The 25,319-nt window shown below is 42.3% G+C and overlaps 2 protein-coding genes across 8 annotated transcripts in view; one reads left to right on the plus strand and one right to left on the minus strand.

The window, feature by feature from the left end:
- Window positions 1-603: 603 nt before the first annotated feature.
- On the minus strand, window positions 604-3,937 carry TMEM60 (transmembrane protein 60). Its single transcript, XM_008258309.4, has 2 exons — window positions 3,734-3,937; window positions 604-1,299 (listed from the first exon to the last, which is right to left on the minus strand). The coding sequence occupies exon 2, from the start codon at window positions 1,247-1,249 to the stop codon at window positions 848-850; it is 402 nt and encodes a 133-aa protein (XP_008256531.1). The 5' UTR covers window positions 1,250-1,299; window positions 3,734-3,937; the 3' UTR covers window positions 604-847.
- Window positions 3,938-4,320: 383 nt separating this feature from the next.
- PHTF2 (putative homeodomain transcription factor 2) overlaps window positions 4,321-25,319 on the plus strand; it is a 133,023-nt gene continuing 112,024 nt past the window's right edge. For 6 of the 7 annotated variants that reach the window (XR_011387393.1, XM_002712019.5, XM_051849727.2 and 3 more), the window contains exon 1: window positions 4,321-4,460. The gene's annotated coding sequence lies outside the window, so the exon portion shown is untranslated. Of the gene's footprint in view, window positions 4,461-18,922; window positions 18,958-25,319 lie in introns of all 7 variants that reach the window. The other variant, XM_051849726.2, reaches the window with a different exon arrangement.

A 25,319-nucleotide genomic window follows, 5' to 3' on the forward strand; every position in this document is an offset into this window, starting at 1 on the left:
TTTTGAAAACAAAATCCCACATAAAGATCTCCCAGAGCTTAAAAGTGAGAGTTGTACAGGGCAAGAACAACCATTTTGCTTTAAGGTTATACACTTCAGTCTCTGAGTGTTTTTAAGTACTGCCACCTGTGCTTCACTGGGATTGGTTAAGTACGTTAGTAGGGTGACCACGTGATCTCTCAAACCAAGACACTTGTACCAGTGACAGGGGTGCGAATTCCCTGAAATCTCAGGACAAGGGCACAGACTGGGCCTCTCCTTACTGAACTAGAATATAAGGAAGAGGTAAGCTTCTGCTGCTTTAACATACCACCTCTACTAATTTGTCTCAAACAGAGGGCAGACCTAACAGTGAACTTGGCCTAGGTTAAAAGTCTGTCAAACTCAAGACTCTTTCTGAATGTAAACGTGAAGCGGTACCCTGAACTATTTCAATAACTATACATTGTTTTCCTTCAAAATTTAGAAGCACAAATAGTCATTTACTTTGGTCATAACAGACCACGATCTAAAAATCCAAATATGTAGATTTAATACTGTATTATTGACTTAAAATACCGACCACATACAATAGATTATTTATTCAAGAGTCGTGTAGAAAAATGAGGTCCAAATCAAACTTTATTTACATAGGGATAGAAGGACAGCAACAATTCCAACACTGAATAATCAAGCTTTGGATTGACCAGGAGTCCATCATTCACCAATCTCGACTTATGGAAGCAGGGTAAAACTACGTGTGATACTTCCCCATAGTTCTCTGGTATCCTTGAAGCTTGCAAAGATTCAGAACACTTTAATGATAGCTTGTTGGACAGCAACAGAAACGAGATGATGTACTCAGAAGTCAGTCTCTCACAAAAAAGACGTTATATCCAAGTTCTGTTAAAGCCCCAGCCAATAAGGCCCACAAAGGAATGAAGACATAGGACAGATTCATGGTAGTAAACTGTTCCAGTTTAGCACAGAGTGCAAGGCAGAAGGCTAATTTAAGTAACATTGCAATGAGGTACCATGCTTTTTTTTTAATATTGTGTGATCCATGTCGAGGGTCAAAGCCAGACTTACACCGCCCAGCCATTTTCACAATCAGCATGACAAGGAGGATTGTGTCAAATATCCAGACTGGAATAAATATGAGGAACCAGTTCCAAGGTGCTTTCTCATCCAGTTTCAACACCAACATGATCAAGAAGAGTAATGTGAAAAGCCAGGTGAGTAGTACTCTCTGAGCCAAGGACATTCTCATTTAAACAGTTTAAAGAGGCTGTTGCAGGGTCGAAAAAAGGGAAATACACCCTAAGAAAAGGAGAGAAAGTCGATTGTTTTGATACCAGAAAGAAAAAAACGCTAGTTCTATTCCTAGTTAGCCCTTTCCCGCCCACAGACTTCCTGATTTTGAAAACATTCTACCATTCATCCTTTCAAAAACTCATACCAACCACTGACAACATCATATCCATTATTCCCTATGACACATGGCTAAGTGTAATAAAAGTTTTGGTATGTCCACTGGGTATAAACTGTATTCAAAATATCTCAAGGAACATCCCGTTCCTTTCTGAAGCTCTTACTCAAGTTCTGGCATTCAAGGCTTTATTTCTGTACCTCAGGGATGTTCTTCCCCTCCCTAAACATTTGCAAGGGGGCCTCATGAAAAGCACTGAAAATCAACTAGTGAAAAAGGAGGTAGTAATCCAAGCCAAGCCAAGCGAGTTTTATAAGGAGGGAATGGTTAATAAAAATTGCAAGAACATCAAGCAGAATTAACACCGTACAGAAGTCATCAAGCTAACTAATCTAAAAGGCACTGATAACCTTATATCTTCAAATAATCTATGGATGTTGAACTTTTAAATTCTCAGGTATTTTCTCTCAAAAATAGACCATTCAAAACCTTAAGGATGTTTGTGCTTATTAGATGCTAAACTATGCTATAGTTGGTGTTACTTCTTATAACTATTCTGTCTCACTCATCTATAAATGTTTTGCAGTAACACTATATGACTATTTGTTGCTCTGCTGTATGTCTTAATATCTAGAAGGGCTAGTACATACTCACTATTTTCTTTTCCAGAATATTTTCTGTTTTGCTTTTTTATGATTTTTTTAATGCTATCATGACTAAGTTCTTAAAAACTCGGAATCTGAGGATGCATTAGCTCGGTATGAACATTTACATTTAATCTTCACATGGAAGTTTACAGTATGCCTCTACATTCACGTTCCTGGGAAATCAGAAGGCAGACTGCATGCAGTTGCACAAGGAGTTAACAGAAGATAAAATGGGAACAGCGGAGAACATTTTATTCTTTTCAGACACTTGGATGAAATGAAAGATGAGAGATAAGACTGAGAAAAGAGACAGGAAGAAATTTTCAGGAAAGGAGAAATCTGAGTACAATTAGACTAGAAAACACTGAGGAATGCTAACCTAAAGACAGTATCCTTGACAGGAAGAGCCAAAGATCAGAGGGTGGTAGGGACAGGACCTCAAAAAGGTGGATGGCAGGAGTAGAAATAAAGATGCAAGAAGATAAGGAAAAAGAAAAGATGAGGAAACTGGCTACAGGAACAAAATACCCTGGCTAGTGTGTTCCATCAATTACATGTTAGTGCTAAGTTTGATGTATTTTGCAACATCTCTACTACATTACATAGTAGGCGGCTATAACAGTGCAGGAGTACACATCTGTTTTGTTTCAATAGTTAGGTATGAGTCTCCTAACTCACCTCTTTCCCCTTATATCCAATCTAGTTGCATTGAGTTTGTTTACTTAGTTGGTAGATGCTTTACGCAAAAGTGCTTTTGCTCTCTGGGAAAGGCAGTTTCTGCGCTGGTCCCCTTTCCTGGCCAGAGGCTGCCATGTTGGCATGTGGGTTTGAATTTGCAAAGGAGAGGTGGAGGTGTTTGTGCCACATTAACAACTGTGGTCCGATTTCATCCTGTGAATTTATGTAATCCTGATCTCCAACTTATCTGGTCGCTTTTGTGAACTTTCAAGAAAAGGTCTGCCAGAATACCCTCGCTTGAACAACTTTTCCATCTGTGATGGGATGAGACAAGCTTCATTTTTTTCTCATGGAGGACCTAGCAGCAACCGGTCATAGAAAGGATGGTTGCACTCACCAGAGGTACTTTAGTGGTGAAAAAAAATGCAAAGGACATAATCTTGCTGTGGCTACAGGCATGACAATGTGGGATGCCGCAGAGTTCTGTGATGCACTTGCATGAAAATACCCTCAACATCAGCTGCGGCTTGGTCTCGGTGGGGTGCGGACTCCAGGGATCCGCGCTTGGCGCTTCCCACGCCCACTTCCCTTCTCTAGCCACTGCCCAGGGACTCGCCCCACCCCGAAGGCCGGTTCTCCCTCACGAGCCAGCAAACGAGTCGCTTCCGGAGGGCCCGCGCTGCAGCCGCCCGGGCCGACGCACTCATCCTTACCTGTCCTGGGCACTCCAGGACGCTCCTCCACTATGCCTGCCCTTGGCCTGCCCCCGCCGCCCGGTCGGGACTCCCACCCCTCTCGGAACTCTTACCCCACCCCAGAGCGTGCTGTGGGCCCGGTCCACGGTGGACCTTACCGCGCGAGGCACACGGACGCCCTGGTGATGGGCAAGGCTGGGAGTGTGACGGGCCGGGGGGTCGGCCGCCCACAGAGGCAGCGGGGTGGGGGGTGAGGGGGACAGCGCCGCGGCGCCCTGCGGGCCAGGGCCGAGCTCCGGACTCACCTGGCAGCACCGCCGGTCGGAGAGCGGAGAGGGCCGCGAAGATGAGGAAGGGCGCCAGCTTGGATTCTTGTCCTTTTCCACGCTTTCCCCCCCATGAAATCCTGAACCCGTCACATGATAATTAAGAATAAGATTCAGTTCCGCCTCTATAAACCACCACGGTAGAAGCTCGCCGAATGCTACCTCGAGGCCACGCCCATATCCGGGGCTGGTTCTCACCGCCCCTGGGCCTACCCTAGAAGGCGGGGAGGACGCCAATCTAGGTACAGAAGCCGCTTTCCCTGCGGTAATTGGACGACTTGGCCGCCAGTGAAAAACCAACCGACCTTTCCTCTCATTCAGTTTCGACAGAAAGGCGGCAGTAAGAGAACCCTTGGGGCCCGCCTCCTCTACTGCTACAGGGTAGCAGGAAAGTCAGTCTAAGCTCAGCCTAGTGTCTCCGTGGTCCCATTGGGCGCACAGATGCCAATCAGAGCAGACAGTGCTCAGCCCCGCCCCCTGCGGAGGAGCCCCGCCTCTCCACGCGCCCTCCCCGCCAGAGCGCGGGGACTGCAGGCTCCAGCGCAAAATCCTGCGGGAGAGGGGGTGGGGCGACGCTCTGGAAGCCGCGCGCCCGCTCGCAGCCTCGTTGTAGCACCTCAGGCTCCCGCGGCGGTGGCGGCGCTCGCCTCGGTGTCTCCCGCGCGCACTCCAGCCGCCTCCTAGCGGTGCGGCGCCCGCTTCTACGGTAAGAGCGGCATCCCCTCCGCGCCTGGGCGGGCCGGGCCGTGGTGTGGCGATCGCAGGGTTCGGACGGAATCCCGAGGATGGAGCCGGATGAGGGAGGCGAGCCGCCGGTGGGATGGAGGTGGGCGCTCTGGAGCCGGCGCGTCGCCCTCCGCCGCCCGCGCGTCGCCCTCCGCCGCCGGTGACTTCCTTGGCAGCGTCCGGCACCTGCGGGCCCGGCTCCCCCGCGGCCGCCTCGCATCTTTTGGCGGGTGGCGGAGGCTCAGCTTCGCTTCTGCGGAGCCCGCACGGGGCTCGATCCTCGGCGGTGACGGGCCGAAGCCGCCCCTCGGGCAGGCCCCTCTCCCTCGCTTCCTTCGCTCGGCGCGGGGCTGGGGGGCCCTTCGCGTCCCGGAGGGCGTGCGCGGGCGTCGGGGCTAGCAGGCGGGGGCGCGCGCGGGGCGCGGGCTGTGAGGGAGGGTCGCAGCCCTGCACCCGCTGCGCCCGCCACCCTGGAGTTTGCCCATCCCGCTGCCGACTGCCGAGCGGGTGCTGACTTTGGACGCGCGGGCCCCGGGGGTGTTTCCCGGCTGCAAACAATACCCTGGTCCGTCAGCACGCTTCACCTTTCTTGTCCGCCCGATCCTTGACGGCTAGGGTTCTGTATTGTTCCTTCGAGTCGTGGCTTTCCAACTCGGCAGCTCCTTGTGCTAACTTCAGGCATCATTCTGCCACTGATCTGTCACTCTGCTTGTCTTTAGCCTGGGAATAACCAGGAACTGCTTTGTAGGAACATAGACTACCCAGGGAAATAAAGAATCTGGAAAATTTTATGTATCTCAGTCATGTGCTTTACATGCCCAAGGACTTCTAAATTCATGGTGCGTGTATTAAATATTTTGTAACTTACACTTGCTGTCTTTGTTCTTGGTGTCTTCTGCTTAGAGATTATACTTTATGTGTGATGCTGCGGTTTTCTAGTTTTTGGTAAGCTTTTGCCAAACATTTTTAGGCGTTGCTTTCCTTTTTTCCTTCTTCTGAGACTTTGCTTATATACTTAATGTTTGATTCTGTTTTTAGATATTTTTGTACAATGTGTTGTCTGCAAAACTGGACTTTTTTTCAAACAGTTTTTTAGTATTAGAAGAGGAATTCTGAGAATGTGGAAACTGTACTTTAGTCTAAAGAGCCATAAAGTGGCATGCAGATTTTAAATCCTGACTTGGATTTGGAGTACAGACTGCTAAGTGTAAGGGAAACGGGTCTGTCTTGTCAATTGTAGTAGCTCAGCCTCCAGACTCCGGAGGAAAGGAATGTGGGAGTCTGGGGAGAATGAGCCATGTCTGGAACCAGAAACAAGGGAATTCCTGGAAAATTTTGTGCTCTGGAAATAGCCTGCCTCCCACCCAGGTTACAGTTGTCCGTGTGCGTCAGATAGGATTTTTAGATGTGAGTGAGGCGGGCAGTGTCTGCGTTCTAGTTTTCACCACTTGATAGTAGAGCATGAAAATGCAACGTGTAAATCAAGTGTAGCTCGCAGTGGGTTCACTCTTGCACAATGAAACCTCCAAGAGTGAACTATTTGTGAGCCCAAATTGGCACTGGATAGTTGGTTCTAAAAATAAAGGAGGTAGTCTGAGCAATTTTAAAGTCATGAGCCTTTTTGGCTCGTCCATTTAACGCAAAATAACAAGAAATTTGTAATGAAAAAAGGCTTTGTTGGACTGAGTCAGAGAGAATTTAGGGTGGCATGTGGAAAAATTGAGGATCAAAAAATAGTTGGACTGCTTATGAATTATCTCATTTAATCTTTATAATCCTATGAGGTGGAAGTACTGTGATTGTTGCCCACAATATTTTATAGATGAGTTAATCAAGTCTTAGGTTAACTCATTTGTTCGAGATTTCAATGCTAATAATAATTCATGGAGGCGGGTTCACATCCATGCCATCTAAGTCCAAAGCCACTGTGGTTTATTACCCCAGTAAAATTGGCTTCTGAAAGACTTAATAGGAGACTAATCAGTGGAAAATAATGCTGCAAAGCCATAAACTGAATCCAGACTTGTATCTAGTAACACTTTGGGGTCATAGTGTACTAGGTACCACTGAGTGTTGTTGAAGATGTGGGAATGGAGTCACCTTCCTTGACTTTGGGAAGTGTCATTTGAACAAATGATGATAACACAGTATATGATATAAGCATAGAAACTATAGTTTAATGGAAAGAGAATTCAAAGAATTACGGAAGACAAGAGTGAATTCCTGTTGGGTTTTGTGACTTGAACATGATACCAAATGTCTTTTAGCATCAGTTTCTTATTTGTTTAATGGAGAGGATAAGGCTCCAAGGGGACAGTAAGCATTAAATAAAATAAAGTGCTGGCACATAGTAAACACTGAGTAAATAAGAAGGAGCAAATAATTTCAGGTGGCACTGGGCTGAGAGGTTTAGGAGTGGAGTTACCGCTCAAGCCCTGAAGGCTCAAAGGTGGTTTCGATAGAAGGGGAAGGAGGGCATTTGGCACAGAGCAGGGGAAGGCAGAGTCTTCTTACAGGAATATGGATTGTTAAGGGGATCGTAAGAGCTTTCTATAAAAAGTGTTTGCAAAGGCCAACCTTAAATGGTAATTGTATATAGATGTGGCTGGGCAAAGTGAATATTACCCAATTTTGGTGGTTGGACATTACATGCTTAAATAATAAAACTGTAGGAAAACCTCGACCATTTTCCATTATTACTTTCAAAAAATTTTTTTTACTTTCCAACATTTTCCTAGTGCCATTAAAAAATCTTTATTTCCAAATGTGTCCAGCTAAGCAATTGTTTCATTGAGAGATTTCATTGTAAGCTGTAAAAGCAGACTGACAAACATTCCTGGAGGCATTGGCATTTGATTTGTGGAAGAGATTTAGAGTTACCTGTCATTGTGCTTCTTCTACCCTTTGACCCCTTTACCTCGTCTGTTTCCACAGAGTCAATATCGGAAACTCCCCTTTCCCTATATTCTGCTCTTTTTTTCTGTGTGTATGTGTTTTTTTTTTTAATCTGTTTGTTTAAAGGGAGACAGACAGAAATAGGCTGTGAGAGAGATTTTCCATCAGCTGGTTGGGGCTGGGCCAGGCTGAAGCCAGGAGCTCGGAACTGCATCCAGGTCTTCCATGTGCGTGGCAGGAACCAAAGTACTTGAGCTATCACCTGCTTCCTCCCCATCACCACCCCTACCCCGTACACTTTAGCAGGAAGCTGGATCCACAGTGGAGCAGGGACTGCAGCCAAGACACTCTAATAGGGGTTGCAATTGTCCCAAGCAGCATCTTAATTGCTGTGTCACAGTGCTCACTGACAGACTTTTTTTTTTTTTTTTTAAGATTTATTTATTTATTTGAAAGAGTTACACAGAGAGGAGAGGCAGAGTGAGAGAGAGTTCACTCCCCAGTTGGCCGCAACTGCTAGAGCTGTGCCCGTCTTCCTCTGGGTCTCCCACATGGGTGCAGGGGCCCAAGGACTTGCACCATCTTCTGCTTTCCCAGGCCACAGCAGAGAGCTGGATTGGAAGTGGAGCAGCCGGCACCCAAACCGGCACCCATATGGGATGCTGGTACTGCAGGCAGCAGCTTTACCCACTATACCACAGCGCCAGCCCCTGACAGTCTTTTCTTAACTCCAACTTGGGATGTGGCAGTGGGAAATGTGTTTTAATTCCGGACTGTCCTTGCAAATCTGAGGGGAAAAAATCCCATGCTTCTGTCTCAGCTTAAAACAGAACTGGAAATGCTCACAATTGAATTTACCAATGTGGAGCATCCCTTGATGACCAGAAGCCTATGACTAAGTTGGAAATATTAATTGACATTTAGGAAAGCTGTGTGTGTGTTTCAGTTTGTTAGGCTCAGTCAGATTGCTGAAGTGACACCCAATATAGAGGTGAGTTTTCAGATGAGAACGACTGACTGCTTAATAGAACAGGTAGTTTTAAAGCAGTAGGAAAGAAAATATGGAGGACTTCACCCTGAGCAAGGAACAGGAACTAGGGCAGGAAATAGCTGTGGCTGAACCACTACCTGATAATAATCATAACATGCTTCAATTTAACATTTAATGAAAGGAAGTAAAAAAAAAAAAAAGTGCATAGTATGCAGCTTTCCAGTTTCAGTAAGGAAAGGGGCTGCTAAAACGTTATCTTTAGAAATTTTGAAGACCTTGCAGTCAGCACTTGTATTTGTTGTACAAATGGTAGTACCTTAGTGAAACATTCAGTATGGGGTTTCTTACAGAAAGCCAAAACGCAAGTTTTGTTACACAGTTAGAGTCTCAATTCTGCCATCAACTACTTGTGTGACTTTAGACTCAGTGATTTTTTTTGAGGTTCAGTTTTCATAAAAAGATATTTCTTTGCTAAATTTTAAGAATTAAATGAAATAATGTGTGTCAAGTACCTGACAGTTCTTTGCCTGTAAGACTTGCTTAAAAAAATGGTTACTGCAAATATTGGCCTATGTTGAACAGGTCTTCTTTTTTATATGCAGCTCTTCAATAAAATGAGGAAAATCAGAAAATGGCAAACAAGCAAAAAACACTTTACAAGGAGACAATAATGATAAATAGCTAACAGGCTGGGTTCAATAAAGAATCATTATAGCCACATATAAAAGAAGGGCAAATGCTTTCTTATTATCGGTTTTTTTCCTGAGGAAAAGTTAACATTGAAATTGGGTCCCAGTGTGGTGAATTAAGGGTATGAGAAAGGGATTCATTTTCTCAAATCTCTTAACCATCTTCTGATGGTTATAGGGGCCGGGGCTGTGGCATAGCAGGTTAGAGCTGTGGCCTGAAGCGTCGGCATCCCATATGGGTGCCGATTCTAATCCTGGCTGCTCCTATTCCGATCCGGCTCTCTGCTGTGGCCTGGGAAAGCAGTGGAAGATGGCTCAAGTCCTTAGGCCCCTGCACCCACGTCAGGGACACAGAGGAAGCTCCTGGCTCCTGGCTTCAGATTGGTGCAGCTCCGGCCATTGCGGCCATCTGGGGAGTGAACCAGCAGATGGAAGACCTCTCTCTCTGTCTCTCTCTCTCTGTAACTCTTTCAAATAAATAAAATAAATCTTTAAAAAAATTGTCGAGTTATAGTGAAAGCTTTAATTACAAGTAATCCTTGGGAGATAGAGCAGGCAAATTTATACAGATTCTTAAGTGTTCATTGCGCGTATCCCATTGCCTACTTGTATATATCTTTTGGGTGCTGAATGTATAAACATATCATATGTTGAAAAATAAATACATATTCTTGTTCCCAATAGTTTTCCTCTTGTATTCCCAATCCTGATAAGTGGGTTTTCTAGCATGCAAGCCAAAAATCATGATGTGTCCTTATTCTTTTTCTCCCCATGTCTAACCAGTCACTGGGTCTGGTCATTCTCTCTACTAGTTATCTATCGCCCAGTTATGCCCTATCCCATCCCACAATGAAAAAGAAAAACAATCCATTGCCGCTCACTTAGTTCAGGCTCTCATGATTTTCCCTAAATTGTTATTTTCCTTACTTTAAATTTAGCCTCATTGTAATCATTTCTCTTTTTTCTTATTTTTAAAAGATTTATTTATTTATTTGAAAGGCAGAGGCAGAGAGATCTTATATCTGCTGCTTCACTTCCCCTAATGGCCACAACAAAACTGAACCGATCTGAAGCTAGGAGCCAGGAGCTTCCTCCGGGTCTCCAACATGGGTGCAGGGGCCCAGGGACTTGGGCCATCTTCCACTGCTTTCCTAGGCACATTATCAGGGAGCCGGTTGGGAAGTGGAGCAGCTGGAACTCAAACCAGTGCCCATATGGGATGCTGGCACTGCAGGCGGCAGCTTTACCTGCTACACCACAGTGCCGGCCCCTATAATCATTTCTTCACACAGCTTCCTTTCAGAGGGTTTTTGCTGAAGTATTAACAATATGTGCTTAGTGCCTGCACATGATAGTTAATAAATATTTGAGCTCTCTGTATATCCTTTTATTGTAAAGATTTATTTATTTGAAAAAGTGACAGAGAGGGAGTAAAGAGAGAGATCTTCCATCTGCTGGTTTGCTCCCCAAGTGCTCCTACGGGTTTCATCCGGGTCTCCCACATTGAATGGCATGGGTCCAAGCACTTGGGCCATCGTAGGCTGCTTTTCCCTGGCCAATAACAGGGAGCAGGATCAGAAGGCAACATCACAGGCAGAGGCTTCACCCCCTACAGCTGGCTGCAGCTGGCCCCAGGGACTGAAATTCTTAGGCTATCAGCTGCTGCATTCCCCAGCACGTTATCTGGAAGCTGGGTTGGAAGTGGAGTTGTAGGTGCTTGAATGAGTAGTCTGATAAGGGATGCAGGACATCCCAAGTGGTGATTTCATCACTGCTCTGCAACACCTGCTTCCCTCCTTGGAGCTTAAACTTTAGACAGTACTAAATGACTTGCATATGTAGGCCCGAAGTTTTCTCTGGGGGAAAGATTTTAACTACAAAGTGAATTCCTTTAATAGATAAAGGGTTATTCAGTTAATTTATTCTTGAGTGGGCCTTGATAGTTCACGTCTTTGAAAAGATTTGTTCTTTTAAATTGTTATAGTCATTGGAATAAAATTGTTCATAATGTTTACTTACCTTTTTTAATGTCAGATCTATAGTAATGTCCCTGCTCTCATTCCTAACTAATATTGTCTATCTTTACTCTTTTTTTCCTCCTGTTCACTCTGTCTAGAGGTTTATCTATTTTATTAACCAGCTTTTGGCTTATATTTATATCTTAATATTTATATATTTATATATATTTTTTACTTATATAATTTTGTGTACTCAATTTCATTGTTTGCTATTTTTTTGTCTTTACTATTCCCCTTTTTACTGTTTACTTGACATTTTATTTGACCTGATTGGCTAGAATCTTAAGGTAGAAGCTTAGCTCATTAATTTGAAACTTTTATTCTCTTTTAAATCAGTGTTTAATACTATGAAATTAGTAGTGTTATGACTGTATCCCAGGAGGTTTTTTGTTATTATTGTTGTTGTTGTTTTTGTTTGTTTGTTTAATTTGAAAGGCAGAGAGAGAAAAAGAGAGAGCCAGAAAGCCAGTGCTTCCACTGGTTCATTCCTCACATGCCTGAAATGGGGCTGGGCCAAGCCAAACACAGGAAGTCTGGTGTGGGTGACAGGAGCCATCACAACTATCTCCCTGGGTTTGTTAGCAAGAAGCTGGAATTGGGAGCTGGAGCTGGGACCTGAACTCATGCCCTATGATATGGGATTTAGGCATCTTAACTTCAAGTCAAATGCCCACCCCACGCCAAGAGTTTTTATGTGTTATGTTTTCATTTTCATTTAGTTTCAGAATCCTTAGACTCTCATTGGTTATAGGGAAGTATGTGCGTGAGTTTCCAAATATTTGGGGATTTTTTTAGTTACTGGTTTCTAAGTTAATTTCATTGTGGTTACACAACATAGTTTGTAGGATTTGAATCATCTAAATTTTATTGAGTTTTGGTTTATGGCCCAGAATATGGTCTGTCTTAGTAAATGATTCATGTGTCCTTGAAAATAACGTTGGGTGGAGTGTTCTGTGCCAGTTAAGCTAAAGTTGGTTGATTTGATTGTTAAGTCTTCTGTGTCTTTATTGATTGACTGCCTACTTGTTTATGATTATCACGTTTTGAGAGAAGGATATTGAAAAACATATAATTATGAACTTGCTGATTTCTCCATGCAGTTCTGTCAGCTTTTGCTTCACATATGAGGAGGCTTCAAAAAGTTTGTGGAAATGGAATTAAAAGATAATGTGCATTTTTCATGAACTTTTTGAAGGAGCCTTGGATTTTGAAATTCTGTTCCCAGATACACATATGAAGTACTTGAAGAAGTTCATGGAAAACGGGACAGAAAAACAAGTTTATTTTGTTGTGAAACAATCTTTGGAATCCATATATATGAAGGGTTTTCAGAAAGTTAATGAAAAATGTGTATTATAAAAAGCTATTCGTGCAGTTCAACAACTTTTTATACCAAAATAAACTTGAACTTTTAAGATTTATTTCTTTGAAAGACAGAGTTATAGAAAGAGAGAGGAAGAGAGAAAAAATTAGCACTTCCAACCACTGATTCACTTTTTTTTTAATACAGTAGGAACAAACCTTTTCTTTTTTAAGATTTATTTATTTATTGGCAAGGCAGAGTTACAGGGAGTCAGAGGCAGAGAGAGTGAGAGAGAAGACTTCCATCCACTGGTTCATTCCCCAGATGGCTGCAATGTGCCGACCCAATGCCAGGAGCCAGGAGCTTCTTCTGGATCTCCCACATGGGTGCAGCGGCCCAAGCACTTGGACTATCTTCCACTCCTTTTCCAGGGCATAGCAGGGAGCTGGATTGGAAGTGGAGCAGCTGGGGCCTTCACTGATTAACTCTTCAAATGGCCAAAGTATCTGCTGGTATTGGGCCAGGACATAGGCCAGAAGCCCAGAACTCCATCCAAGCAGGGCTCTCATTTGATGACAGGGGCCCAGGTACTTGGGCCATCCTTCTTCTCCTTTCCCAGGCCATTAGGGAACTGGATTGGAAATGGAGCACCTGAGTCTCAAACCAGCCTTCATATGGAATGCCGGTGTTGGAGGTGTTTGGATTAACCTGCTACACTATGATACCAGCTCCTTCCTTGAACTTTTAAAAGTATTTGCATATGTAATTTAGGGTTTTGTGATTTTTGGATGAATGGAATCCTTTTATCATTGTAAATTTACCCTCTTTATCCCTGGTAGTATGTTTTTCTCTGAAATTTACTTTGGGTGGCTATTCCAGCACTTTTTGGGTTCATATTAGCATGGTATATATTTTCCTAGTCTTTTGCTTTGTGTCTATTCGTGTGTCTTTACCTAAAGTGAGTTTCTGGTAGACAGCATATTTTTTGGTCTTTTTTAAATCCAGTTTTCTTAATCTCTGCCTTTTGAATTTAGTCTGTTTGTGTTTAATGTGGATTACTGATAGCTGTTGGATTTAAATCTATTATCTTGTGATTTGTTTTTTATTGTCTTTTTTGCTTTCCTTTGGACTATTTTGAATATTTTCGTTTGTTTATTTACAAGATGGAGGGACAGACAGTGAGAGAGAGTGAGAGAGCGAGCGTGAGAGCAGGAACTCCCATCTAGTGGTTCACTCTCTCAATGTTTATAATGGCTGGGACTGGGCCAGAACCAAACCTTGGACCTAGGAACTGGGAGCACAATCCAGGTCTTCCACATGGGTTACAGTAATCCAATGATTTGAGCCATCACCTGCTTCCCAGGGTCTGCATGGGCTGGAAGCTGGAGTTAGCAGCTGGAGCCTGGAGTTGAACTCAAGATACTCCAATGTGGGACATGGGTATCTTAACTGCTACTTTAAATGCCTGATCCCTTGAGTATTTTTAATTACTCTGTTTTATATTCTTTGGGACTTATTATCTATAGTTCTATTTATTTATAGGGCTAGTATACCTCTTTAGTCTGCTTTTGGGTTTTTTAATAAGAACCGTATAACACTATACTTCTATTTCCCCTTTCTCAAAATTTGTGCCGTTATCATATACTTTAATCCTATATCTGTTATAAATCACAATATGTTGTTGATTTTTTAGCTTTAAAGGGATTTAAAGCAAATTTTTAGGAAAAAAAGGGTGTTCTTAAAAGTTATGTACATGTTTGCCATTGTCTTCAGTCCTTTTAGTAGATAAAATGTCCCATTTGGGCCCAGGCTGTGGCGCAGCAGGTTAACACCCTGGTCTGAAGTGTTGGCATCCCATATGGGTGCCGGTTCAAGTCCTGGCTGCTCCATTTCCAATCCAGCTCTCTGCTGTGTCCTGGGATAGCTGTAGAAGATGGCCCAAGTCCTTGGGCCCCAGCACCCATGTGGGAGACCCAGAAGAAGCTCCTGGCTCCTGGCTTTAGATTGGTGCAGCTCTGGCCGTTGTGGCCAACTGAGGAGTGAACCATTGGATGGAAGACCATTCTTTCTCTCTCTCTCTCTCTCTGTAACTCTGACTTTCAAATAAATAAATCTTAAAAAAAAAGTGTTCCATTTGACATTATTTTCCTTCTGCCTAAAGGACTTCTTTATCATTTATTATAGTGCTGAACTGCTGATGAGTTCTTTCAGCTTTAAATATCTGAAAAACCTCTTTGACTTCATTTTTGAAATATATTTTTGCTAGGATAGAATTCCATGTTGACAGTTTTTTCCTTTCAGGACTTTAAAGGTACTGTTCTCCTATTTTCTCATTTACTTTTTTGGGGACACAAAATCTACTGTTTCTGTGTATATAAAGTGTCTTTTTCCTCTGGCTAGTTTTAAGATTTTTTTCTTTACCACTGACTTTAGGTACATTCAATATGATGTGCTTTTGTGTAGTTTTCTTAATGTTTCTTATGCTTGAGGTTTGTTGAGCCTCTTGGATTTGTGGAGTTACCATTTTCATTAAACTTAGGAAAGTTTAGAGCATTACCTCTTCTAGTTTTTCTGTCCTACTCTCCTCTGGTGTTCCAGTTACACGTTTGACATTGTCCCACAGCTAACTGGTCCTGTTTCTTTCCTTTTAGAAGTCTTTTTCCCCCCTCTTCCTATTTCTATTTTGAATAATGTTTATTGTTGTGTCTTCAAGTTACTGGCCTTTTCTTGTGCCAGTTTCTAATCTACTGTTAATCTCATACAGTATATTTTTATCAGACAATGCAGTTCTCATCTGTAAAAGGTTGAGTCTTTATGTCTTTCGTGTTTCTCTTTAACATTTATAAGCTTTCCTCTACTTTCTTGAATATATGGAATTTATAATAGCTATTTTATAAATTGTGGTAAAAATATATAATACAAAATTTACCATCTTAACCATTTTTAAGTATGTAGTGCTGTAGTGTTAAGTATAGTCACATTTTATAAAACAAATCTTCAGAACTTTATTTTGCAATTATCAAACTCTGTAATCATTAAAACATAACTTTTATTCCCTCCTCTCTACCCCAGACCTAGGTCATCACCTTTCAGCTTTGTTTCTAAGACTTTGTCTATTCCAGGTGCCTCATTGTATTAGTCAGCTTTTTGTCATTATAACCTAAATACCTGGGAGAAACTAATTTATAAAGAAAAAGGTTGGGGCCAGCACCATGGCTCATTTGGTTAATCCTCTGCCTGTGGCACCAGCATCCCATCTGGGTGCCAGGTTCTAGTCCTGGTTGCTCCTCTTCCAGTCCAGCTCTCTGCTGTGGCCTGGGAAGGCAGTGGAGGATGGCTTAAGTGCTTGGGCCCTGCACCTGCATGGGAGACCAGGAGGGAGCACCCGGCTCCTGGCTTCGGATCACCAGCTGTAGTGGCCATTTGGGGGTGAACCAACGGAAGGAAGACCTTTCTCTCTTTCTCTCACTGTCTGTCTGTCAAATTAAAAAAAAAAAAAAAAAAAGGTTTATTTTTCCTCACAGTTCTGGAGGTGCACAGTACGAGTTCAGGTGGCTGTGTTGATGTGGTGTCTGATGTGGGCACTGGATGGCAGAAAGTCTGCAGAAGAAGGATCAGATGATGAGCCAGGAAGCAGAGAGATAGGGAGCCCACTTACTCAGGTCCAGGTGATCTCTTCTTACAGAGATACCATGATTTGATCATGAGAGCTGCACCCTAACTCAAACACTTCGCAAGGGCCTACCTTCAGATTTCATAATTGAATCAAGTCATCACCCAGTACAATCAATCCGTAGCTTAGGGACTTAAATGCCTGCATGAGTTGAGCCAAATACTTTTCATACTATATTACATATATCAGTGGGATCATAGAGTATTTGTCTTTTTATACTTGGCTTATTTCAGTTAGTGTAATATCCTCGAGGTTCATCCATGTTTGTGGCATGTGGCAGGATTTCCTTCCTTTTTAAGGCTGAATAATATTTTATTGTATGTGTATACTGCATGTTTGTTCATCTGCAGTGAACATTTGGGTTGCTTCCATTTCCTGGCTGTTGTGAATTACACAATATCACACTACTGGGAATATAGCTGTGCAGATCTCTCTCAGACTCCACTTTCAATGCTTCTAGACATATACCCAGTAATGCGGTTGAGATGGTAGTTTTATTTTTAGGTTTTTGAGAAATCTCCATACTATTTTCCAAAGTGATTTCACCATTTTACAATTCCACCAACAGTGCAGAAGAGTTACAGGTTCTTCCTGGTCTCCAATATTTGTTATTTTCTGCCTTTATGTCTTTTTAAATATATTTATTTATTTGAGAGAGAGCAAGAGACAGAAAGCTCCTGTCCACTGGTTTACTGCTCAGATGCCTGCAACAGCCAGAACTGGGCCAAGCTGAAGCCAGGAGCCTGAAACTCAGTCCAGGTCTCCTGTGCAGGTAGCAGGAACCCAGCCATTGAGTCAACACCTGTGCTGTCTCGGTGCACATTAGCAGGAAGCTGGGGATAGAGGGTGGAGCTGGGGCTCAAACCCAGGTTCTGTGATACAGGATGTAACTTAACCACTGGGCCAAATGGCTGCTCCTGTTTTTGTTTTTTTTTGTCTTAAAGATGTATTTATTTATTTACACACACACACATGAGAGAGAGAATGAGAAAGAGGTCAAGATCTGCCTATTTTAAAATCAGGTTTTTATTTTTAAGTAGCAGGAGTCTTTTATATTCGGGTTATTAACCCCTTATCTAATATATGATTTGCACATATTTTCTCCCCTCCTGTAGCTTGCCTTTTCTCTCAGCTATGTCCTTTGGTGCACAAAGATGTTTAAGTTTGACACAGTCCTGTTTGTCTGTTTTTTACTTTTGTTGCCTATACTTTTAGTGTCATCCCAAGAAATTGCTATCAAGTCCAGTGTCATGAAACTTTTTTCCCTGTTTTTCTCTTGTCAGAGTTTTGTAATTCTAGGTCTTGCATTTAAGTCTTTACTCCATATCTAGTTAATTTTTGTAGGTTGTGTAAGCTAAAGGCCCACCTTCAATGTGGTCTTTAGAGTCCATATGAATTTTAGCAAAGTTTTTTCTATATATGTAAAAATTGCCATTGGGATTTTGACAGGGTTTGCACTGAATCTGCAGATTGGTTTGTATGTACATCTTAACAATATTGTCTCCCTATGTGTTAAACATAGGATTTCTTTCCATTGACTTATGTCTTTAATTTCCTTTAGCAGTGTTTTGTATATAACAGATGTAAAGTCCTTGTTCACAAATCCTGTCGTCTGTGTTGTTTTTGTGCCTGTTTTTTATTGCAGGTTGTATTTTCTTCTTTCTTTATGTGCCTGCTAACTTTCGTTTGGATGTCAGACATTGTATGTCAGATGTTGTTTGAAATTGGATTTTCTTTCTATACCCTTAAACACTTTTGATCTTTGTTGTAGGACACAGTTAAATAACTCAGATACGGTTTAATCCTTTAAGGCCTTTTTTTCTAAAATAAAAAAAAAAGATTTTTATTTATTTATTTGAGAGGTAGAGTTACAGACTGAGAGAGGGAGAAACAGAGGGAAAGGTCTTCCACCCACTCATTCACTCCCCAAATGGCTGCAACAATGGAGCTGAGCCTTTCTGAAGCCAGGAGCCAGGAACTTCCTCCTGGTCTCCCACCAGGGTGTAGGGGCCCAAGCACTTGAGCCATTTTCTACTGCCTTCCCAGGCCATAAGCAGAGAGCTGGATTGGAAGAGGAGCAGTTAAGACATGAACCTGGCTGCAGGCAACGCAGCAAGGCCTCTTTTTTCTTTTTCTTTTCTTTCTTTTTTTTTTTCCAATGATTTATTTATTTATTTAAAAGGCCAGAGTTACAGAGAGAGAGAGAAAGAGAGAGAGATCTTCCATCTGCTGGTTCACTTCCCAAATGGATACAGCGGCAGGGACTGAGCCAGACCGAAGTGGGGACCATCCAGGTCTCCCACATGGGTGGCCCACTTGGACCATCTTCCTCTGCTTTCACAGGCTCATTAGCAGGGAGCTGGATCAGAAGTGGAGCAAACTCTGCACCACAACGTCAGCCCCCAGGCCTGCTGTTAAGCTTTGCTAGGTGACACCTGAGTATTCTTTAATGCAATATTAACTGGCCCCTATTCATCAGTCAATATCCTTCTGAATATGTGGCTGTTACCCATTATTACAGGATTTCTTCAGTCTCTGGCTGTGAATTTTTTTTAGCATCCTTTTATGAACTTTGGTAATCGTTATTCCTTTCTATTGATTTTTTTTTCCCTGCCTCGGGTACTTTTCCTGTGCACGTGTTCTGATCAGTGCTCCACTGAAGACTAAGCAGAAATTTTCTGCAGAGCTCCAGAGGTTTCTTGCTGCAGCTATCTTCTCTTGGTAATTTGCCCTGGGAACTCCAGCTGCCTTGGTGTCCCTGAATATTCAAATCTGTCTTTTCAGCTTGGGGAGACTTCTGGTCTATGGTCCTGAAAATTCTATAGGTGGCACACTGGACACAGGGCTCATTTTTTCCTTCCTGTCTTTCACAGATCACTGCCCTGTGCATCCTTGTGATCCAGTGCCTGTAAGCATTTTACTTATTTTGCCTAATTTTTATCTATTAGTCTATCACAGATAGAAGTGAAATTCCTGTATATGGAGTTTAAAAATAATAACCTAAATGGAAAAATCCAAAAGTACCATTTTTAGAATTGTTATAGTTAAACCCCATGCTTTTAGAGTGCATGTGCATTGCTTGGCCAGAATCAGAGAACACAGTGTGTGTGAGTGGCTAAATGTGTTAATGTTCTTCCTCAAGGTTCCTATTTCACTTGAAACAAATGAAAGCATATGTGCTGAATTAAATGGTAAGCAACTAGTGGTATTTTCTTCTTTGTAAATCCATTTCCTATTGGCAACAAAACTCCATGCATGTGTATAAAATGTCTTCCTTAGTTTCTAAGGAAGATTTGTGAGGAGTGTTCATTTCTCTAAGGGAAAAATAACTCAGATTTTATCATCATTGAAAAATATTTGCAACACTGAAAGTACTACATAAAATACTTTCATAGTTTGGATAGTCAATTTAACTTTACCTTGAAAATAATTTTTTTTGACAGGCAGAGTGGACAGTGAGAGAGACAGAGAGAAAGGTCTGACTTTACCGTTGGTTCACCCTCTAATGGCTGGCGCACCGTGCTGATATGAAGCCAGGAGCCAGGTGTTTCTCCTGGTCTTCCATGCAGGTGCAGGGCCCAAGCACTTGGGCCATCCTCCACTGCCCTCCCGGGCCACAGCAGAGAGCTTGCCTGGAAGAGGGGCAACCGGGAAAGAATCCAGCGCCCTGACCGGGACTAGAACCTGGTGTGCCGGCGCCGCAGGCAGAGGATTAGCCTATTGAGCCGCGGTGCCGGCCAGGAAATAATCTTAAGAATTCTTAGAAACCTCTGTAACCGATAGAATAAATAAAGGGGAGAGTGATCCAACATGAGAAGCGAGATACTCAGCAGACTCATAGAATGGTGGATGTCCTAAACAGCACTCTGGCCTCAGAATCAGCCCTAAAGGCATTCCGATCTGGCTGAAAAGCCCATGAGAGTATATCAGGCATGGAAAGCCAAGACACTCTGGCAAAAAAAAAAAAACCAAACCTAAATGAAAGATCTCTGTGAGTGAGATCCCAGTGGAAAGAACAGGTCTTCAAAGAAGGAGGTACCTTTCTCTGAAGGGAGGAGAGAACCTCCACTTTGACTATGACCTTGTCTAAACAAGATAAGAGAACTCAAGGGGCTTCCATAGCCTTGGAAACTCATGACTGGTGCATAGGGAGATTACTGATGCCATAAACAGGAGTGTCAATTTGTAAAGTCAACAATAGGAGTCACTGTGCACTTACTCCTCATGTAGGATCTCTGTCCTTAATGTGCTGTACATTGAGATTTAATGCTATAACGAGTACTCAAACAGTATATTTCACTTTGTGTTTCTATGGGGGTGCAAACTGTTGAAATCTTTACTTAATGTATACTAAACTGATCTTCTGTTAAAAAAAAAAAAAGAAGAAAGAAGAAACCTCTGTAAGCAAAATAGGTTTAATATGGGCTCAACCTAGCTCCTCATTGGTTATAGGCAGTTGGAATTGACCTTTGGCCTTTCTTCTAATGAAGTTGGATTGTGTAGTAAATTTGTAAAATTAAAGCACAGTGCTGGTTTTCTGTGTTTACTTCTCTTTCACAACAGCCAGTTGTAAGGGGAAGGAAGGTTTTATGTGCGTTAAGTCAGTGCTTTGCATTTAAAAATTAACATCAGAAATGAGATTATTTTAAAACTGAATTAGATTATCATGGTTATTTTCTTTTTTATCTCGACCTAATTTAAGATTGTTTTAAAAAGTTGCAAGAGTGATATAAAAAATTCCAGAATAGCCATTACCCAGATTACCCAAATATTAATATTTGATAACATTTGCTTTATTTTTCCTCTCAGTATACCTACCTAAGTTTTTGTTTCCTAAAAGCAAGATCATTCTATTAAATATAGCATAATGATCACAATCAGGAAATTAAATTGATGCAATATTGTGTAGTCTGCAGGCATTATTCACATTTCACCAGTTATAGTAATAATACTGTTACTTTTGAAAAAAAAAATTCCAGGATCATTTGAGGCATTTAATTGTCATATCTCCAGTTCCTTTAAATTGGATTTTTTTTAAAGTTTTTTTAAGTTTGGATTTCATATTGACATTTTCAAAGTGTTGAGGCCAGTTATTTTATAGATCCCTTCAATTTGAGTTTTTACCTCATGATTAGATTGATGGTATTTACTTTGGCCAGAAGTACCAGAGACAGAATGTGCATTCCTGTGCATTATATGAGGAAGAAAATGCTGAAATTTTGCCCATTAGTGGTGATCACTTTGTTCATTTAGTGAAGGAAGTAGCTGTTAGGTTTCTCCCTGGTAAAGTCACTGTTTTACTCTTTGTAATGAATAAGTATTTTCTAGAAATACTTGGAGATTGTGTAAATACGCTGCTACTCTCAGATTTATTTGTTAGTGTTTTTTTTTTTTTTTTTTTTTTTTTTTTTTTTTTTTTAAAGGCAAACATGTGGGTGGGATGGGGTCTAGCAGCTGCCCTGAGAGCCTGGGGTGCCCGGGGACTGCCACAAACGTGGGGGCGGATGGGATGACCTCACATGGGTTATCGCCTCAAGGTTGTCTTTTTTTTTTTTTTTTAAGGCATATTTGTTAGTTTTAACATCTGTTGGTGATTCTTGCATGAGTCAGTCATTATCAAGTTAGTTGCCAAATTTTTTCCAATTCTCTAATTTATTCTGTGTTTATTAGCTGACTTCCTAGATAAAAGCTTTCCTATTGAATTATTCATTGATACCAGTGTGGATTCACTGATTCATATTTTATCCTTTTGTCAATGTCTCTGATTTTTTTGAGCATTTTCTCATGTTATGACCCAATAAGATATTCCAGAATTATCTTGTACTGTCTGTGCCCCAATCCTGCAGTCAGGTATTTCTCTAAGGAGTGCTGGTTTCTTTTCCAATGGGATGGTGTTTAAGAATCTGGGTACCAGATGTGCTTGCTGCTGCTGAGGAATCATTGCCTCCAGCTCCTCTCAGAGGACATAGCTAACTGTATACCTGTATGTGTGAGTACATTTGCGTCTAGAGATTCAGAAAGGAGTACTGAATTAACCAGTGTCATGATTGCTAAAAATAAAAAAGTGAATGCAGTCTTAGGTTGTATGACAAGAGATGATGTCCTTTATTAAAAGAAGTTACAGCTCCTCTTTGTTTTGCATTCTTCAGACAAATATATTATTTTGTTGATCACTGGATTCTAGAGATTACCTGTGTCTTATCTGGTAAGGAAGATAACCTGGATAGTGATAGATCGGGAAATCATGTTATGTGAAGAAAAGTTGAAGGAGCTGAGAACATTGAGATTGGAAGAAGATTAATAAGAGCATATACTTATTCTGTGAAGTTGTTTGAAAGCAGAAATAGTACATTTATTGTGTGCTCGTTTAGTGTATATAACTAATATGGATGATTGGAACTTAAGAGAGAGATGTAAATTTGTCTCTGCAGAAGGAAAATTTAAGACAAACTTTTTCTAATGAAGGAGGCTGCCTTGAAAACCTCAAATTTAGGGGGTCACATTGCGGTGTAGAGGGTAAAGCTGCCACTTGTGACATTGGCATTCCATATGGGTACCAGTTCAAGTCCTGGCTGCTTGACTTCCAATCCAGCTCCCTACTAATGTGCCTGGGAAAGCAGCAGAAGATGGCCCAAGTGCTTGGGCCTCTACACCCGTGTGGGAGAGCTAGAAGCCCTGGGCCCCACAGTGGCCATTTTGGGAAATGAACTGGCAGATGGAAGATATCTCTCTGCCTCTTCTCCCTCTCTCTCTGTAACTCTGCCTTTCAAAAAAAACCAGTTATTTTATTTCTAATCAGAGGAAAAGTTTGTTTATATAATTTGTGCTGTGAGAAGCTGGAACTACTTGAAACTAGTCTAAGTATGCTATATTTAGTGGCTAAGTTAATGGTTACGTCTCACAAGATGCATCACGAGGAAAGGATTCTGTTTAAAGGAAGCAACAAATGTGTACACAATCTCCTTTTGGATATTTATAATGCATTGTAATACATTAAAGGCTCTCAGATGTCTCCTGCAGGAAGGAATTCTGTTTGACTTTTTCTGACTTAGTAGGTAGAGACAGGCTGGGTTGCAGATATAATTACATATACAGTGTACATGGTATTTGAATAAAGATATTTGATGTGATCGCCAAGGGACTGAGTAAGATAGAGATGATATCCAACGACTGAGCTCAGGAGATGATGAAAATCAGCAAAGGAATTGAAGTGACCAGAGAAGAGCAAATCAAAGAGAAAGGTTTCCTAGAAGTGGAATGTTCAGGAAGAAAGAATGACTATGTCCTGTACTGCTGATAGGTGGACTAAGACGAACAGCTGAGACCTGACCATTGGACTTAGCAACCAGAAATCACTGGTGTCTCTTTAAAAAATTTTTTGATATATATTTTTTGAGAGGCAGAGAGATGAGAAAGAGGGAGAGAACTCATCCATTCATCCACTCTCCCAGTGGGGACTGCAGAGGCCGGTGCTGGGTTGGGCCAAAGCTAGGAGCTGGGATCTCAAATCAGGTCTCCCATGTGCATGGCAGGAATCCAGCCACCCGAGCCATCACCTGCTGCCCCCAGGGTCTGCATTAACTCGGAAGCTGGAATCAGGAGCCAGAACCAAGATTTTTGACAGCTGATAAATACATAACATTTTTACATGTGTTTCTGTTTAAAACCACCTAATTTAATACTTAATGCTAATTTGTTAGCCTTGAACTCACAGCTAATAGTTCTGTAACTCAAGTCTGAATAAAAACTAACACATATACTTTTTTCTGTAAGACACTTTAAAGCCTTGTTGTACTTAGAAACAACTACATTGCACTTTCGTTCTGTGATTGGGAGCATTTTAAAGAACAAAAATCCCAACAGAAACGCTGAGTGTCCTCTAATTGGATTCAATTGTCACTAGCTATTTGGAGATAGTGTCCTGTCTCACAGATTGAGGGCTCAGTCTTCAAGACTACTCCTCACCCTGACTTGACTTTTTCAGTTTTTAAAAAATTTATTTGAGAAGGGAAGAGAGAGAGCAAGAGTGCCAACTTGCCAAATGCCGGCAACATCAGGGGCTGGGCTGGGGTATAGCCAGGGATAAGAAACAATCCAGGTTGCCCATGCGAGTGACAGGAACCCAATTACTGGAGCCATCACCGCTGCCTCCCAGGATCTGCATCAGCAGGAAGCTGTAGCCAGGAATCAGGCTCAGGTATTCGGATATGGATGCAGTTGTCTTAACTGCTAGGCTAAAGGCCAGCTCCACCCCTGCATTTAGATGCCTGTCTAAAGCCCCAGGTTGGTTTACCTGTGTTTTTGACCAATTGGGTGTAAATTGTGGTTCTACAACCCCCTCCTCAGGTTCCTTCGCTTTAATGGCTTGCAGAACTGAGGGAGATATATTTACTGGTTCATAATACAAGATATTACAAAGAATATAGATGAAGAGATACTTAGGGCACTGTATGGGAGAAGGTGCACAAAGCTTCCATACCCTTCCTGGGTGCTGCACCCTTCAGGAGCCTCCACATATCCAGCCATTTGGAAATTCTCCAGCCCCGTCCTTTTGGTCGCTAGTAGACTGGATTAGGAAGCCCAGAGGCACTGTCTGTTCAGATTCTTATTGGCTGCTTTGTACAGCATTTCTTACTGCAGGGTATGGGACAGAGTTCCTGAAATGAAGAGGGCTTATCTTTCAGACAAGGTAGGTCAGAAAAGGGGAAATTTAGAGTTTGTGTGATCTGCCTTGAGAAGAGAATCGTGTGCCAGGAGCCATGTTTAAAAACCAAAGCATAGGGGCTGGCACTGTGGTGTAGCAGGTAAAGCTACCGCCTGCAGTGCTGGCATCTCATCTGGGCGCTGGTTCGTGTCCTGACTGCTCCACTTCCGATCCAGCTCTCTGCTATGGCCTGGGAAAGCAGTAGAAGATGACCCCAGTCCTTGGGCCCCTGCACCCACGTGGGAGACCCGGAAGAAGCTCCTGGCTCATGGCTTTGGATAGGTGCAACTCCAGCCATTGTGGCCAACTGGGGAGTCAATCAGTGAATGGAATACCTCTCTCTCTCTCTGCCTCTCCTCTCCTCTGTGTAACTCTGCCTTTCAAACAAACAAATAAATAAATCTTTAAAAAGAAAATCAAAGCATAGGAACAGGTATTAGGACTAGCTGTTAAGACACTTGGGACACTCACATCCCATGTTGGAGTGCCTCGATTTGAGTCCTGGCTCTGTTCCCAATTTCAGCTGTCTGCTACTGTGCACCCTGGGAAGTAACAGGTGATGGCTG

Source organism: Oryctolagus cuniculus, chromosome 3, assembly GCF_964237555.1.
Source record: "Oryctolagus cuniculus chromosome 3, mOryCun1.1, whole genome shotgun sequence".
Classification (NCBI taxonomy): Eukaryota; Metazoa; Chordata; class Mammalia; order Lagomorpha; family Leporidae; genus Oryctolagus; species Oryctolagus cuniculus.